The sequence below is a fragment of the Pelobates fuscus genome, chromosome 1 (assembly GCF_036172605.1).
Source record: "Pelobates fuscus isolate aPelFus1 chromosome 1, aPelFus1.pri, whole genome shotgun sequence".
Lineage (NCBI taxonomy): Eukaryota > Metazoa > Chordata > Amphibia > Anura > Pelobatidae > Pelobates > Pelobates fuscus.
Genome location: NC_086317.1, coordinates 95696184 through 95710713, shown reverse-complemented (window position 1 = coordinate 95710713; position 14530 = coordinate 95696184). Strand labels below are relative to the sequence as shown.

The 14530-nt window shown below is 40.6% G+C and overlaps 1 protein-coding gene across 1 annotated transcript; it reads right to left on the bottom strand.

Moving 5' to 3' along the window:
* Window positions 1–679: 679 nt before the first annotated feature.
* On the bottom strand, window positions 680–13173 carry LOC134590181 (ubiquitin carboxyl-terminal hydrolase 38-like). Its single transcript, XM_063444386.1, has 3 exons — window positions 12847–13173; window positions 1921–2027; window positions 680–1631 (listed from the first exon to the last, which is right to left on the bottom strand). The coding sequence occupies exons 1-3, from the start codon at window positions 13171–13173 to the stop codon at window positions 680–682; spliced, it is 1386 nt and encodes a 461-aa protein (XP_063300456.1).
* Window positions 13174–14530: the final 1357 nt, after the last annotated feature.

Below are 14530 nucleotides of genomic sequence, written 5' to 3'. Positions count from 1 at the left end.
GTTGTCACCTTGCACCTTGGGTCCTCCCAAGCAGTGAGGATCAGTTTCACATCAGATTGGATTGAATTTCCATTCGCTATCAGAGAATGCTTATTGGTAATTTGTCATTTTGAGCCCTGCTGTTCTGCATGGTTATATCACTACTACTACTATACTACTATAGTTTGAACCAATTCTTGTCTAGTTGTTTCTTGGTTAGTGGATATATCCAGCCTCAATATCACCATTAAAACTATCATAATGAAATGGTTTAACCCCTAGAAAATCTGTTGTCTTTACTAGCTGTTTGGACTCTTGGCATTACAGTTAGACTCCTTTTCGACTCCCTTTTACTTTTTATTATAATTTGAAAGGTGAAACAAATATCTTTGAGATAGGGTGATGATTAAAATGACATTATGGGATTTAATAATGTGGATGAATGGTAATATTTCCATATAGTTACGTTATATAATGTGAAATGGGCGAAGTAGGTAAGGGGATAAATGGAGGCCCATATCGGTGTAGGAATTTGAACACTATTTTAACACATTTTAATTAAGCATATATTATTTATTAAAATACATGAAAGTTGCTTTTACATGTCTACATATTCTTTATTATGTCTTCTAATTATATTTCTGGACTCCTTCTGAAGTGGAATATCCTCGGTGACTAAGACTACTCTTGCTTAGCTAGGCTAAACACTTTGCGTCTCCCCACAGTTGGATTTTTTATAAATCAGTATATATGGTGTTGCCAGGGAAGGCTGTCTGTTTAATATGAAGTGTGTTGTTTTCCTGGAAACACTGCTGTCATCAAACAGAAACCATTCTTCATTTCCATTCACAGAGCCGAGGGTCGAAGAGTGTTTTTCAGAATGTGAACACCCTGAATTATCAGATATGTCCCTCGCATAAGAATAATAATGACCACTGTCAGATGATAACCCAGAATGGACCACAACAGAATTTAAAACATAGGGCACTTGTTGTTGGTTATGTGACAGGTCTTCTACCTCAGGTCTTCTATTCTCACTCTCCAGTGTCTGATCTGCTGATGCAGCCCGAGATGTTGATCTCTTTACAGGCAAATCCAGTACGAGTGGAATGGACACAGGATCCAATATCTTACGCTTCACATTGCAGATTGTATCATAGGCAAATCGCAGTAAAGTTAAAATGAGATATTGTGGCTCTTCCACGATCATCTTAGTCCTTTCTGCTGTCTGGAGGGAAGAACATGTTTGACACTGATACTTGTTATCTCCATCGAGAACCTCTGGTGCCAGGAAACTAGTTAGAAGGTCTTTTACTGTAGGTGTTTCCTGTGTCTTTTCCTCTCCAGTTTTTTGACATGAGATGTTGCTAGTGGGTGATTCTGCAGCTGGGGTCATATTGATTGTAACAGAATCGTAATGTTTTTCCTCGGTAGAGCATGCCATTACCGGTGCTGGTTTGACAAATGAAGAGAAAGCCAGATGAAGATCAGTGAAACCTTCTCTCTTCTGGGAGGTGCTTTTGCAGGTCTTACACCAAGTGTTTGTTTTCAGCTTTCCCCCAAACATGCTTTCTATCACAGTTTTTTCTTCCTTCCCCAGTTCTGTGCTCCGAGGTGTTGAATTCTGTGTTGATTTCTCCTCTTCTTGCAATCTAATGCACAAACAAATATAAGGCAAGAACAATGGAAATTTAAAAGCTTCAACATTTGTCTTATGCACACAGAGTGTATCTTCTAATTAGCTAATATGTAGATTTTAGCAATGAACTTGAGCTATTTTATAAAGAAACACCTCCTTAATTATCATTTAAAATGAATTCAATAATACCGTTTAATATTGTGCATTTTGCTATTCTTCACAATGTTTAAGGTATGAATGATGACAACAACTAGTCAACAATTACTAGTTAAATAGACTAAGTATAGACCAAGTATATGTACCTGTTTAGAAGGAATCTGAGATACTCGGCAGAGTCTTCCTGGGAATTAGGACTGGACCCAGGTGGTCTTGAAGCCATAAAAAATTCACAAGGTGCATAAGCTATTCGCTGGTTAGAAATGGAAAAATACATCATTTTAAAATGTTGTACTGGCAAGAGAAAGGCACAGTGATATTGACATAAGACATTGTTGTTGTATCCAGGGCCATCTATAATATGATTAGGACCCTGGGCAATACATTTTCTTGGGCCCCCAGGGCCCTGCCCCTCCCACCGCCTCACCCCCCAATTACGCCTAACCCGCAATCATACTGACAGACGTACTGGCGCATACACACACAGACAGACATTAAAATATTCACAGATACATACTGACACACACAGTCACTGACACACAAATATATACTGGCAGACATACTGACACACACACATACATACATACATACACAGACACACACCCTGACAGATACAGACGTATTGACACACACACACACAGACATGCTGACACACACACAGGCATACTGACATACACACTGACACACACACAGGCATACTGACATACACACAGGCAGACGTACTGGCACATACACACAGACAGATATTAAAACATTCACAGATACATACTGACACACAAATATATCCTGGCAGACATACATACATACACACACAGACATACATACATACACACACACACACAGACATACACACACACAGGCCTACTGACACACAGGCACATACACTGACAGACATACTGACACACACACACAGACATACATACACACACACACACAGACATACTGACACACACACAGACATACTGACATACATTTAGCCACCCCCCAGGTTCTTACCTTTTTCTGGAGGGTGGTTTCCCTGGTCCAGTGGCAGGCTGAGGCTGATGGGAGTTCTCCTCTGGAACTCCCCTCCTCCCTGCCTTCCTCCTCCTGCGCGGCTATTATCTCCGGTGGGAGGAAGTGACGTCACTACCTCCCAGCCGGCTGCAGAACAGGAAGGGGCCACTGCTGACACATGCAGTGTGCGGGCCGGTGCGGCTGCCCGGTCCATAGGGGCTGCGCAAATCGCGGGGCCCATGGAGCAGCTGCTCTGGGGCCCCCCAGGAGCAACTGGGCCCGGGGCAGCTGCCCCGTTTGCCCCGCGTTAAAGATGGCCCTGGTTGTATCCCCAGTTTAAGGCTAGGTTAACTTTATTGTTATTTTTTTTTTTTTATCTTTTATTCAACTTAAATGAAGTGACTCAATGACACTCACTGTATTATAGATTTCAGATTTTTGCAACTGATAGGTGGGCATGCCCATTCATATGTATTGCTTAGGATTTGTGTAAAAATAGGTTTTAAACAAGTTTTGTGCTGTATTTTAAGTAATAGTAAAAGTGTATAGTTAGTTTTTTTTATATATATATTCTTTATTTTTGTTGTGCAAAAGATAATACATGAGCTTGTGAAGTCACAACAGCATTAGCAAGCAATAACAGTGTGAAACAGTGTCATGGCACATTTTTAGGATTAAAATTAAACTAGATGGTGTATGGAGCAGAGATGTGAGAGATAAGAGGAAAAAACACACATCTGCATCTCAAACAATTTATCATTGCCACTGGGTGTTGAAATACATAGACCAGATTCTCCAGGATGCTGATTTGTCTGGGGGATAAGATTAAAACCAAGCAAATAGACTAAATAAATGTGAATGGTACATTGGTACAACTGGGATGGTGAATAAATAAGCCCTAGCTCAAGGCCCAAGGTGAGGGCTATGGATTATGTACAGGAGGGACTGTCAGCCTATGCCTAAATTGGGCCCCATTGGAATATTCTTGCTGTGTCTATTATCAACGTAAGACAGCCTATGTAAGCGACCCCTCATGGCCCATTTGTGCTCAGTAGCCGATCTCCTAGAGTCTTGATCCCGAGGGTATCCTGTGCCACAGACCCGCCTTTCTGTGCCCTCATGTACAGATTTCGATGCCTGTTTAACCGGACATCGTCTCCTGTGTGGAGTGCAGTTACCAGGGGTACGACCCAGTTTGGACTGAGGTTCAGGGCGGCAGCAAGCAGATGCAGGACCAGACTCTTGGCATGTATATGCCTTTCCGAGCCAGGTCCTCTGTTTCCACGCTGTAGGCGCGACCACTGAGTTTCAGGCCCCGCCCCTATAGTTAGTTTTTTTTAATGTTAAGCAAATTGGAACTTTCAGAATTTCTATAAATAAGGAAATGCTCTAGGCACCATAACCACTACAGTGTGCTGTAGTGGTTTCTGGTGCCAGACGAGGCCCTGTCCCTGGTTTCCCCCCTTCCCCCACCCCCTTTTTTTAGTAGTCAATGCGTTTTACCAAGGCATCACTTTTTACCAGGGGTCCACATATGCCATGTCTGCGCTACTAAACTTGGAGAGTCAGAAACTCCTAGACAGGATCTTCCATTTGCCCTTCTGAGCTAAACCCTGTATCGCCAGGCTTAACTCAAATAGTGGAAAGCTGTCTGTCAGAAGTACTGTGGGTGTAGAGCGGCGCCGTGCAGATCCTAGGTAAGAAGTCAACCTGGTCTACAATGGTTTGACTACTTACAAATTGGGGAGAGGGGGGAGGCCAGAGTACTGTGGTTATGGTGCTTGAAATGTCCCTTTAAAAACATACCTTGTTTGTATGAGATAGAAACATAGAAACATAGAAACATAGAATGTGACGGCAGATAAGAACCATTCGGCCCATCTAGTCTGCCCAGTTTTCTAAATACTTTCATTAGTCCCTGGCCTTATCTTATAGTTAGGATAGCCTTATGCCTATCCCACGCATGCTTAAACTCCTTTACTGTGTTAACCTCTACCACCTCAGCTGGAAGGCTATTCCATGCATCCACTACCCTCTCAGTAAAGTAATACTTCCTGATATTATTTTTAAACCTTTGTCCCTCTAATTTAAGACTATGTCCTCTTGTTGTGGTAGTTTTTCTTCTTTTAAATATAGTCTCCTCCTTTACTGTGTTGATTCCCTTTATGTATTTAAATGTTTCTATCATATCCCCCCTGTCTCGTCTTTCCTCCATGCTATACATGTTAAGATCCTTTAACCTTTCCTGGTAAGTTTTATCCTGCAATCCATGAACCAGTTTAGTAGCCCTTCTTTGAACTCTCTCTAAGGTATCAATATCCTTCTGAAGATAGGGTCTCCAGTACTGTGTACAGTACTCCAAGTGAGGTCTCACCAGTGTTCTGTACAATGGCATGAGCACTTCCCTCTTTCTACTGCTAATACCTCTCCCTATACAACCAAGCATTCTGCTAGCATTTCCTGCTGCTCTATTACATTGTCTGCCTACCTTTAAGTCATCAGAAATAATCACCCCTAAATCCCTTTCCTCAGATGTTGAGGTTAGGACTCTATCAAATATTCTGTACTCTGCCCTTGGGTTTTTACGTCCAAGATGCATTATCTTGCACTTATCCACATTAAATGTCAGTTGCCACAACTCTGACCATTTTTCTAGTTTACCTAAATCATTTTCCATTTGGCTTATCCCTCCTGGAACATCAACCCTGTTACATATCTTAGTATCATCCGCAAAAAGACACACCTTACCATCAAGACCTTCTGCAATATCACTAATAAAAATATTAAAGAGAATGGGTCCAAGTACAGATCCCTGAGGTACCCCACTGGTGACAAGCCCAAGCTTCGAATATACTCCATTGACTACAACCCTCTGTTGCCTGTCACTCAGCCACTGCCTTACCCATTCAACAATATTGGAATCCAAACTCAAAGATTGTAGTTTGTTGATAAGCCTTCTATGTGCAACAGTGTCAAAAGCCTTACTGAAATCGAGGTAAGCAATGTCTACTGCACCACCCTGATCTATAATTTTAGTTACCCAATCAAAAAAATCAATAAGATTAGTTTGGCATGATCTCCCTGAAGTAAACCCATGTTGTCTCTGATCTTGAAATCCATGTGTTTTTAGATGTTCAACAATCCTATCCTTTAACATGGTTTCCATCACTTTCCCCACTACTGAAGTTAGGCTTACTGGCCTATAGTTGCCCGACTCCTCCCTATTACCTTTCTTGTGAATGGGCACAACATTCGCTAACTTCCAATCTTCTGGGACTACTCCTGTTATCAATGATTGGTTAAATAAATCTGTTAATGGTTTTGCTAGTACACCACTAAGCTCTTTTAATAGCTTTGGGTGTATTCCATCAGGTCCCATTGACTTATTTGTCTTTACTTTTGACAGATGAAATAGAACCTCTTCCTCTGTAAACTCACGTGTAATAAATGACTCATTTATCCTTTTTCTTAACTGAGGTCCCTTTCCTTCATTTTCATCTGTAAATACCGAACAAAAATATTCATTGAGGCAGTCAGCTAGACCTTTATCCTCATCTACATACCTTCCTTCTTTTGTTTTTAATCTAACTAATCCTTGTTTTACTTTTCTTTTCTCATTTATGTATCTAAAAAAGGTTTTGTCCCCCTTTTTTACTGACTGTGCTATTTTCTCTTCTGTGTGTGATTTGGAAGCTCTTATAACTTGCTTAGCCTCTTTCTGCCTAATCTTATAGGTCATTCTGTCTTCCTCACTCTGGGTTTTTTTATAATTACTAAAGGCTAACTTTTTGTTTTTTACTATTTTGGCTACATCTGTGGAGTACCACAGTGGTTTCTTGAATTTTTTGCTTTTACTGACAAGCCTAATGCAATTTTCTGTTGCCTTCAGTAGTGCAACTTTTAAATAATCCCATTTCTTTTGGACTCCATTTAAATTGCTCCAGTCTGATAATGACTCCTTTACACATATTCTAATTTTGGAAAAGTCTGTTTTTCTAAAGTCTAAAACTTTTGTTTTTGTGTGGTGTGACTCAGTCACTGTTCTTATATTAAACCACACTGACTGATGATCACTGGATCCTAAACTTTCACCTACAGTAATATCTGATACCAAATCTCCATTTGTTAACACTAAATCTAGTATGGCCTCTTTACGAGTTGGCTCCTCAACGACTTGTTTTAGAGACAATCCCAGTAGGGAGTTTAGAATATGTGTGCTCCTGGCACAAGTAGCTATTTTTGTTTTCCAATTTACATCAGGAAGATTAAAGTCACCCATGATGATAACTTCCCCCTTCATTGTCATTTTAGCTATTTCTTCAACTAGTAGATTATCTAACTCTTCAATTTGTCCTGGGGGCCTATAAATCACACCTACACGAGTTACTGTGTGATTACCAAATTCTAACGTAACCCAAACTGACTCTATGTTCGCCTCACTAACCTTTATTAGGCTAGATTTTATGCTATTCTTTACATACAGGGCCACCCCTCCCCCTTTCTTGCCTTCCCTGTCTTTTCTATATAAAGAGTACCCTGGTATTGCTATGTCCCAGTCATTTTTCTCATTATACCATGTCTCAGTAACAGCGACTAAATCTACACTATCAGTTGCCATTATTGCCACAAGTTCATGGATCTTATTCCCTAAACTGCGAGCATTTGTAGACATGACTCTAAGCTTAGCATTTTTTAACACACTTGCTACAGGCACCTTCTGTCCTTGTTTTGGGGGACAATTGGATTGATGTTTTATCACCCTTTTGCCCCCCCCTCCTAGTTTAAATACATCCTAGCAAAACCTCTGAACTGCTCACTGAGAACATTTGTTCCCTTTTGAGAAAGATGCAAACCATCTTTTTTGTACAGTTTATTTCCATTCCAAACAGAGCTACCATGAGCAATAAAGCCAAATCCTTGCTCCCGACACCATTCACCAAGCCACAAGTTAAAGTCCCTAATACGCATCCGCCTGTCATTCTGAGTGTTATGCACAGGCAGAACTTCAGAGAATGACAATGTGGAAGCAACCTGCCGTATATCATTGGCAAAAACACTAAAAACTTCCTTAACCTCTGAAACCTCATTGCAAGCCAAGTCATTTGTCCCTAAATGGACAAGTACATCCAATTCCCCTTCCTGCTTTGCTTGCTTAACAATATTACAGATACGTCTCCTGTCTCTGTGAGCAGTAGCTCCGGGAAGACACCTCACAAGACCACCATTGTCCATCTCCACACCTCTTATGATGGAATCCCCCACCAACAACTGCTTTCTATTCGGCCTCACCATAGTCTTCAAGCCTCTCTGCACAACACCACTAGCCTCAGTGCCTCTCTTCACAACACCACTAGCCTCAGTGCCTCTCTTCACAACACCACTAGCCTCAGTGCCTCTCTGCACAACACCACTAGCCTCAGTACCTCTCTGCACAACACCACTAGCCTCAGTGCCTCTCTGCACAACACCACTAGCCTCAGTGCCTCTCTGCACAACACCACTAGCCTCAGTGCCTCTCTGCACAACACCACTAGCCTCAGTGCCTCTCTGCATAACACCACTAGCCTCAGTGCCTCTCTGCACAACACCACTAGCCTCAGTGCCTCTCTGCACAACACCACTAGCCTCAGTGCCTCTCTGCACAACACCTGTAGCCTCAGTGCCTCTCTCCACGACACCACTACACTCTGAAAGTGCAGAAAATGAATTATGTAGAGCAACAGACTGTGCAATATGCCTTTTATCCACAACTCCAAGTCTACCAGATCCTACAGTAATCCATCTGCAATTCCTAGTATGTCTCTGCGGCAGTGGTTTTGCAGCAGTTCCAGCCTGAGTTTGTTTACCAGATAATTTACAAATCTCAGACTTCAAAAATACAATCTCCTGCCGCAAAATAGAGAACTGTCTACAGATTAGACAACAACCAAACCTCCAAAAAGTGGAACGTGAAACAAATGCAAAGCAACTATTACAATGAACTAAGTCTGCCATTCCAATGAGGTGAATAATATAAATCAAACAAACCTTAACTTTTTATTTATCCTCCTGAATACCTCGGATTACCTCCAGTTTATCTCCAGAATATCTCCAACCACACACACACTTAGAAGCAACACTCTCCAGAATATCTCCAACCACACACACACTTAGAAGCAACACTTAGATGAAGCAACCAAGCTCTATTAGCCAAGCTAATGACAACTACCCTTATATACTCCTCAAATCACCTCCCACTAGGAAAGTTTAACACCTGGGCAGGCCTCTGCTTATTAGCAAACAATAGCTAATTTAAATAGCAATCAATAGCAAGTAGCTACCTAATCCAATTAAATGCCTTATAATTACCAACAGGAAATCAAACCTTGTGCAGTCAGTAACCTTTTCCTACAGATGAATCTTACCTGTAACAGTAAAAAAGAACTCTTAGCACAACTCTTAGACAGTTGAAGCTTCTGTAAAACTCTCCAGAATATCTCCAACCACACACACACTTAAAAGCAACACTTAGATGAAGCAACCAAGCTCTATTAGCCAAGCTAATGACAACTACCCTTATATACTCCTCAAATCACCTCCCACTAGGAAAGTTTAACACCTGGGCAGGCCTCTGCTTATTAGCAAACAATAGCTAATTTAAATAGCAATCAATAGCAAGTAGCTACCTAATCCAATTAAATGCCTTATAATTACCAACAGGAAATCAAACCTTGTGCAGTCAGTAACCTTTTCCTACAGATGAATCTTACCTGTAACAGTAAAAAAGAACTCTTAGCACAACTCTTAGACAGTTGAAGCTTCTGTAAAACTCTCCAGAATATCTCCAACCACACACACACTTAGAAGCAACACTTAGATGAAGCAACCAAGCTCTATTAGCCAAGCTAATGACAACTACCCTTATATACTACTCAAATCACCTCCCACTAGGAAAGTTTAACACCTGGGCAGGCCTCTGCTTATTAGCAAACAATAGCTAATTTAAATAGCAATCAATAGCAAGTAGCTACCTAATCCAATTAAATGCCTTATAATTACCAACAGGAAATCAAACCTTGTGCAGTCAGTAACCTTTTCCTACAGATGAATCTTACCTGTAACAGTAAAAAAGAACTCTTAGCACAACTCTTAGACAGTTGAAGCTTCTGTAAAACTCTCCAGAATATCTCCAACCACACACACACTTAGAAGCAACACTTAGATGAAGCAACCAAGCTCTATTAGCCAAGCTAATGACAACAGCCCTTATATACTCCTCAAATCACCTCCCACTAGGAAAGTTTAACACCTGGGCAGGCCTCTGCTTATTAGCAAACAATAGCTAATTTAAATAGCAATCAATAGCAAGTAGCTACCTAATCCAATTAAATGCCTTATAATTACCAACAGGAAATCAAACCTTGTGCAGTCAGTAACCTTTTCCTACAGATGAATCTTACCTTGTGCAGTCAGTAACCTTTTCCTACAGATGAATCTTACCTGTAACAGTAAAAAAGAACTCTTAGCACAACTCTTAGACAGTTGAAGCTTCTGTAAAACTCTCCAGAATATCTCCAACCACACACACACTTAGAAGCAACACTTAGATGAAGCAACCAAGCTCTAACATCTTGAAAAGATGTTTCAATTTCTCCATCAGTGATTGGCACCCACTCAGATTCAGAGATAACACGTACCTCCTAAACCTGAAATAAAAACATGTGTTTTACATCTTATTCTTGGACATTCCAACTTATACGAGATACAAAATAAATGCACACAGCAGCCCCGATGCTAACTCACTGTAGCCCCATACACACACTACAGCTTATATTAATATACACACACAACAGTCCACATACATAAACATTTGATACACACATATGCACACGACAGCCCCTAGATGCACGCACACCATCTAGACACACAAACACTCTCTATAGCACCTGGACTCACACACTACAGTCCATGGATAAACACTACACTGAAACACAAACTACCCTGTTCACACAAACTACAGCCCCTATACATAAAAAGGCACATTACTGCTCCTGTAACACGCTACAGTCCCTAGATACACCCACATGCACACAACAGTCCTGATACACATATGCTCTAGAAGTACTACAAATATACTCAAATGCTTTCTCTCTCTCTCTCTCTCAACAACTGCTAGTCAGACAGACAGACAGACAGACACACACACACACACACAATCTCTACAGCCCCTAGATGCACACACTTTACATCCAGTGGAAACATATACAAACTACAGTGCCTAGCCACACATCGTACACCACAGACTCCTTTACACTCACACATACACACTACACCACAAACAGTCACCTCTATGCACACACAATCCCACAATCGGCCTCCAACCACATACAGTGCCACAGAGAGCCCCCCTACACATGCACAACACCCTTTACTGGCCATGCCCCACTTTTGTCCTTTGTTATCCATATTATAGGGACACCAGAGATTGCAGAGCTGTGCTTTGTTAAATAAACACAGGACATTGGTCCCATGCAAGTGCTCTTCCCTGGAGTGACAGCAGATTAGCATACTAACTTTGAGGTGGCGTGCATGTCATCATTGATGACATGAAACACCCACGTTCTGTCCCTGCCCCCTTCAACTGGGCTGCTCTGCGTTTAAATACGTGGGCTGAATTATTTTCCCAGTCCAGCCCTGGTGTGAAATAAAGCATAACTTACTCTCCTGCCATGAATAATGCTTGCAATACACTGTTCATAAAACATGTGTTTCCCAAGTTGATTAGGCCAATTTTCTTGGTTTTTAATTTCACTGACTGTGGCAGGTTCTAAAGAAAGAGAAAAAACAAACACACTCACAGTCAACAAAATGCATAATATATAAAAATGTCTTCAAACAGAAATGTGTTTTCCGTGCTCATCCAGCCAGTCTTCGTGTAATGAATTGGCGGATCAATGTGTGGAGTTACAGAATGCCCTTTTTTCACAAGAAGGTGAAATAAATCATTCTTTTTGACTTGGTCACTGTACCTCCCTATGGAAAATGTTGGAGCTTTGTAAATATTGCTAATGGTTATAATGTTCAGTTTGTTAGTAGAATATTTATATCTACTGCCATTGACACATTCCACTATACCCAGCAACAGTGTTATTCGCCCCTCCACAGCCTCACTTCCATTGTCCCAATCCACACCCCTGTCCCATCTACCCTACTCCATTGCCATAGCCAGATATCCCCACGCAGCTCCACTGCTATAGGCCTATTCTCTCTTCCCAGTCTCTTTTCACTCCCAGCCTCTCTACCATATGCCCTAATACACCCATTTCCCTATGCCTTGTGTATTCTTTTTTTTTAAATCCTGATCTCCCTTGACCTATCAGGCCCTATGTAGGTATCCTGCAGATAATCTGCCTGTGATCACCACTTCCCAAGGATTTACATATATAGAACTGTATAGTAGAGCAGTGGTTCCTAAATCCCAAATTAGGTGCATGAAATTGTTCTGAATAAATGCTTTTTTACAGCGTCTATGTCTTCCTAGGTGCAATAAACCCACCTTTCACTTTGGGATGAGTCTATTTATTTATTTATTTGCTACATTTATGTTATAAACTACAATGCAATGGTAGAATGGGTCACTGGGCTAAATTTTAATATGAAGAATGGATCTTAAGTGCCCGTGATTCTGCTTAGTCCTTGTACAGCAGTAATTAATTAATTGGTTTATGACTTGGATGTTGTATTATTGTTATTACTCTAAACCAAGGATGGCTAAGATTTGAACCACTGTTTCTCAACGATATTCCCCATGATGCTCAGCCAGCCATAGGAATGTAGTTCGGAAACATCTGGGGTGTCATAATTAGCTGTCAGTCCTCTAAACCATCTCTATGATATCCTTAATCATGTTTATATGTATTTTCCTATTTTTAACATGTAAACAATTACATTTAAATCAAAATGTTATTGTTATTATGTTGTTCCATTTTTTTGTAACAATATATAACTTTTATGGCTGATATATGAAATGTATAACATATATTACAAGTACATTAAGGGTCTACTCAAGCCTAATACTTCCTAATAAAGCTATGTACCTCAATTTCCTTGGGTTTGCTCTTGTCTCCGGTTACTTTGCTGCGGTTATTGTTGAGGAAGTTGATGATGTCTTGCTCACAGGTGAGATTTTCGGCTCTTCCTTTGCCTGTGAAAAACCCTGTAATGTTCAGTTTCTCAAAACAGGCGAACGAGCACCAATTGCAAACCCGCAGTCTTAGACACCTTACGAAATCACGTAGTTTTGTCCAAAATAAATGTATCCATAATATCAGATTTTGAAACCATCCAGTTTTACTTTTTATACTAGAATCTTTGGTCTCAGATATCGTTTCCTCAATGTCAAGGACTGTTGCCTCGTCTGTCATATTTGTTTCCAACAAACACACTGTGTGTGGATTTTTGATAAAATTAGTAATAAAACTCTATGGACAACTCTAGGGCACTGAACAGCAATGCAGCCAATTCAGTAGTGAGTGAGTGTTCCCTCATGCACTGGTGAGAAACAATTGTTCAAATGGTGACATCATAACCATGTCACAATCTCATATGTTGATAATGGCATAAACAAAGTTAAAATTACTTGTGGGCTCTTAAAGTTTAAATAAAAATAAATAAATGCATAGACAACAAAACATGTGCAATATATATTTGTATACTAAGTGAGGCTAGCATTAAGGGCATCAGAAAAACAGCTATAAGATTCAACAAAAGGTTCTCTGTACTCAGATAGTGAAATGTTGTGCGCCTCTTCTTTTTTTAATTATATATTTTTATTAACAAGGGAGATAAGCAAGGAGTATACAGTACGACATACAGGTCCTCATAGGTGTTATCATTGGTATCGGTTACAAGTACAATGATTGCATGAACAATAACTTATAATTTTATCACATGACAGGAGGCTTCCTATTTTGCATAACTCTCTTTACTAAACTCCACAGCAGTAAACAAAATGAAAACATTTAACCAATCAAAAAATGCAAACAGGGAGTATATAGTCTCAGTGAACAGGCTCCTCCCCCTCTTTCTTTACTGCTCCATCGCAGACAGGTCAGAGTTTTTGGCTCTTCCCTTATCACCTCATAATACACTGTGTGCAGAATTATTAGGCAAATGAGTATTTTGACCACATCATCCTCTTTATGCATGTTGTCTTACTCCAAGCTGTATAGGCTCGAAAGCCTACTACCAATTAAGCATATTAGGTGATGTGCATCTCTGTAATGAGAAGGGGTGTGGTCTAATGACATCAACACCCTATATCAGGTGTGCATAATTATTAGGCAACTTCCTTTCCTTTGACAAAATGGGTCAAAAGAAGGACTTGACAGGCTCAGAAAAGTCAAAAATAGTGAGATATCTTGCAGAGGGATGCAGCACTCTTAAAATTGCAAAGCTTCTGAAGCGTGATCATCGAACAATCAAGCATTTAATTCAAAATAGTCAACAGGGTCGCAAGAAGCGTGTGGAGAAACCAAGGCACAAAATAACTGCCCATGAACTGAGAAAAGTCAAGCGTGCAGCTGCCAAGATGCCACTTGCCACCAGTTTGGCCATATTTCAGAGCTGCAACATCACTGGAGTGCCCGAAAGCACAAGGTGTGCAATACTCAGAGACATGGCCAAGGTAAGAAAGGCTGAAAGACGACCACCACTGAACAAGACACACAAGCTGAAACGTCAAGACTGGGCCAAGAAATATCTCAAGACTGATTTTTCTAA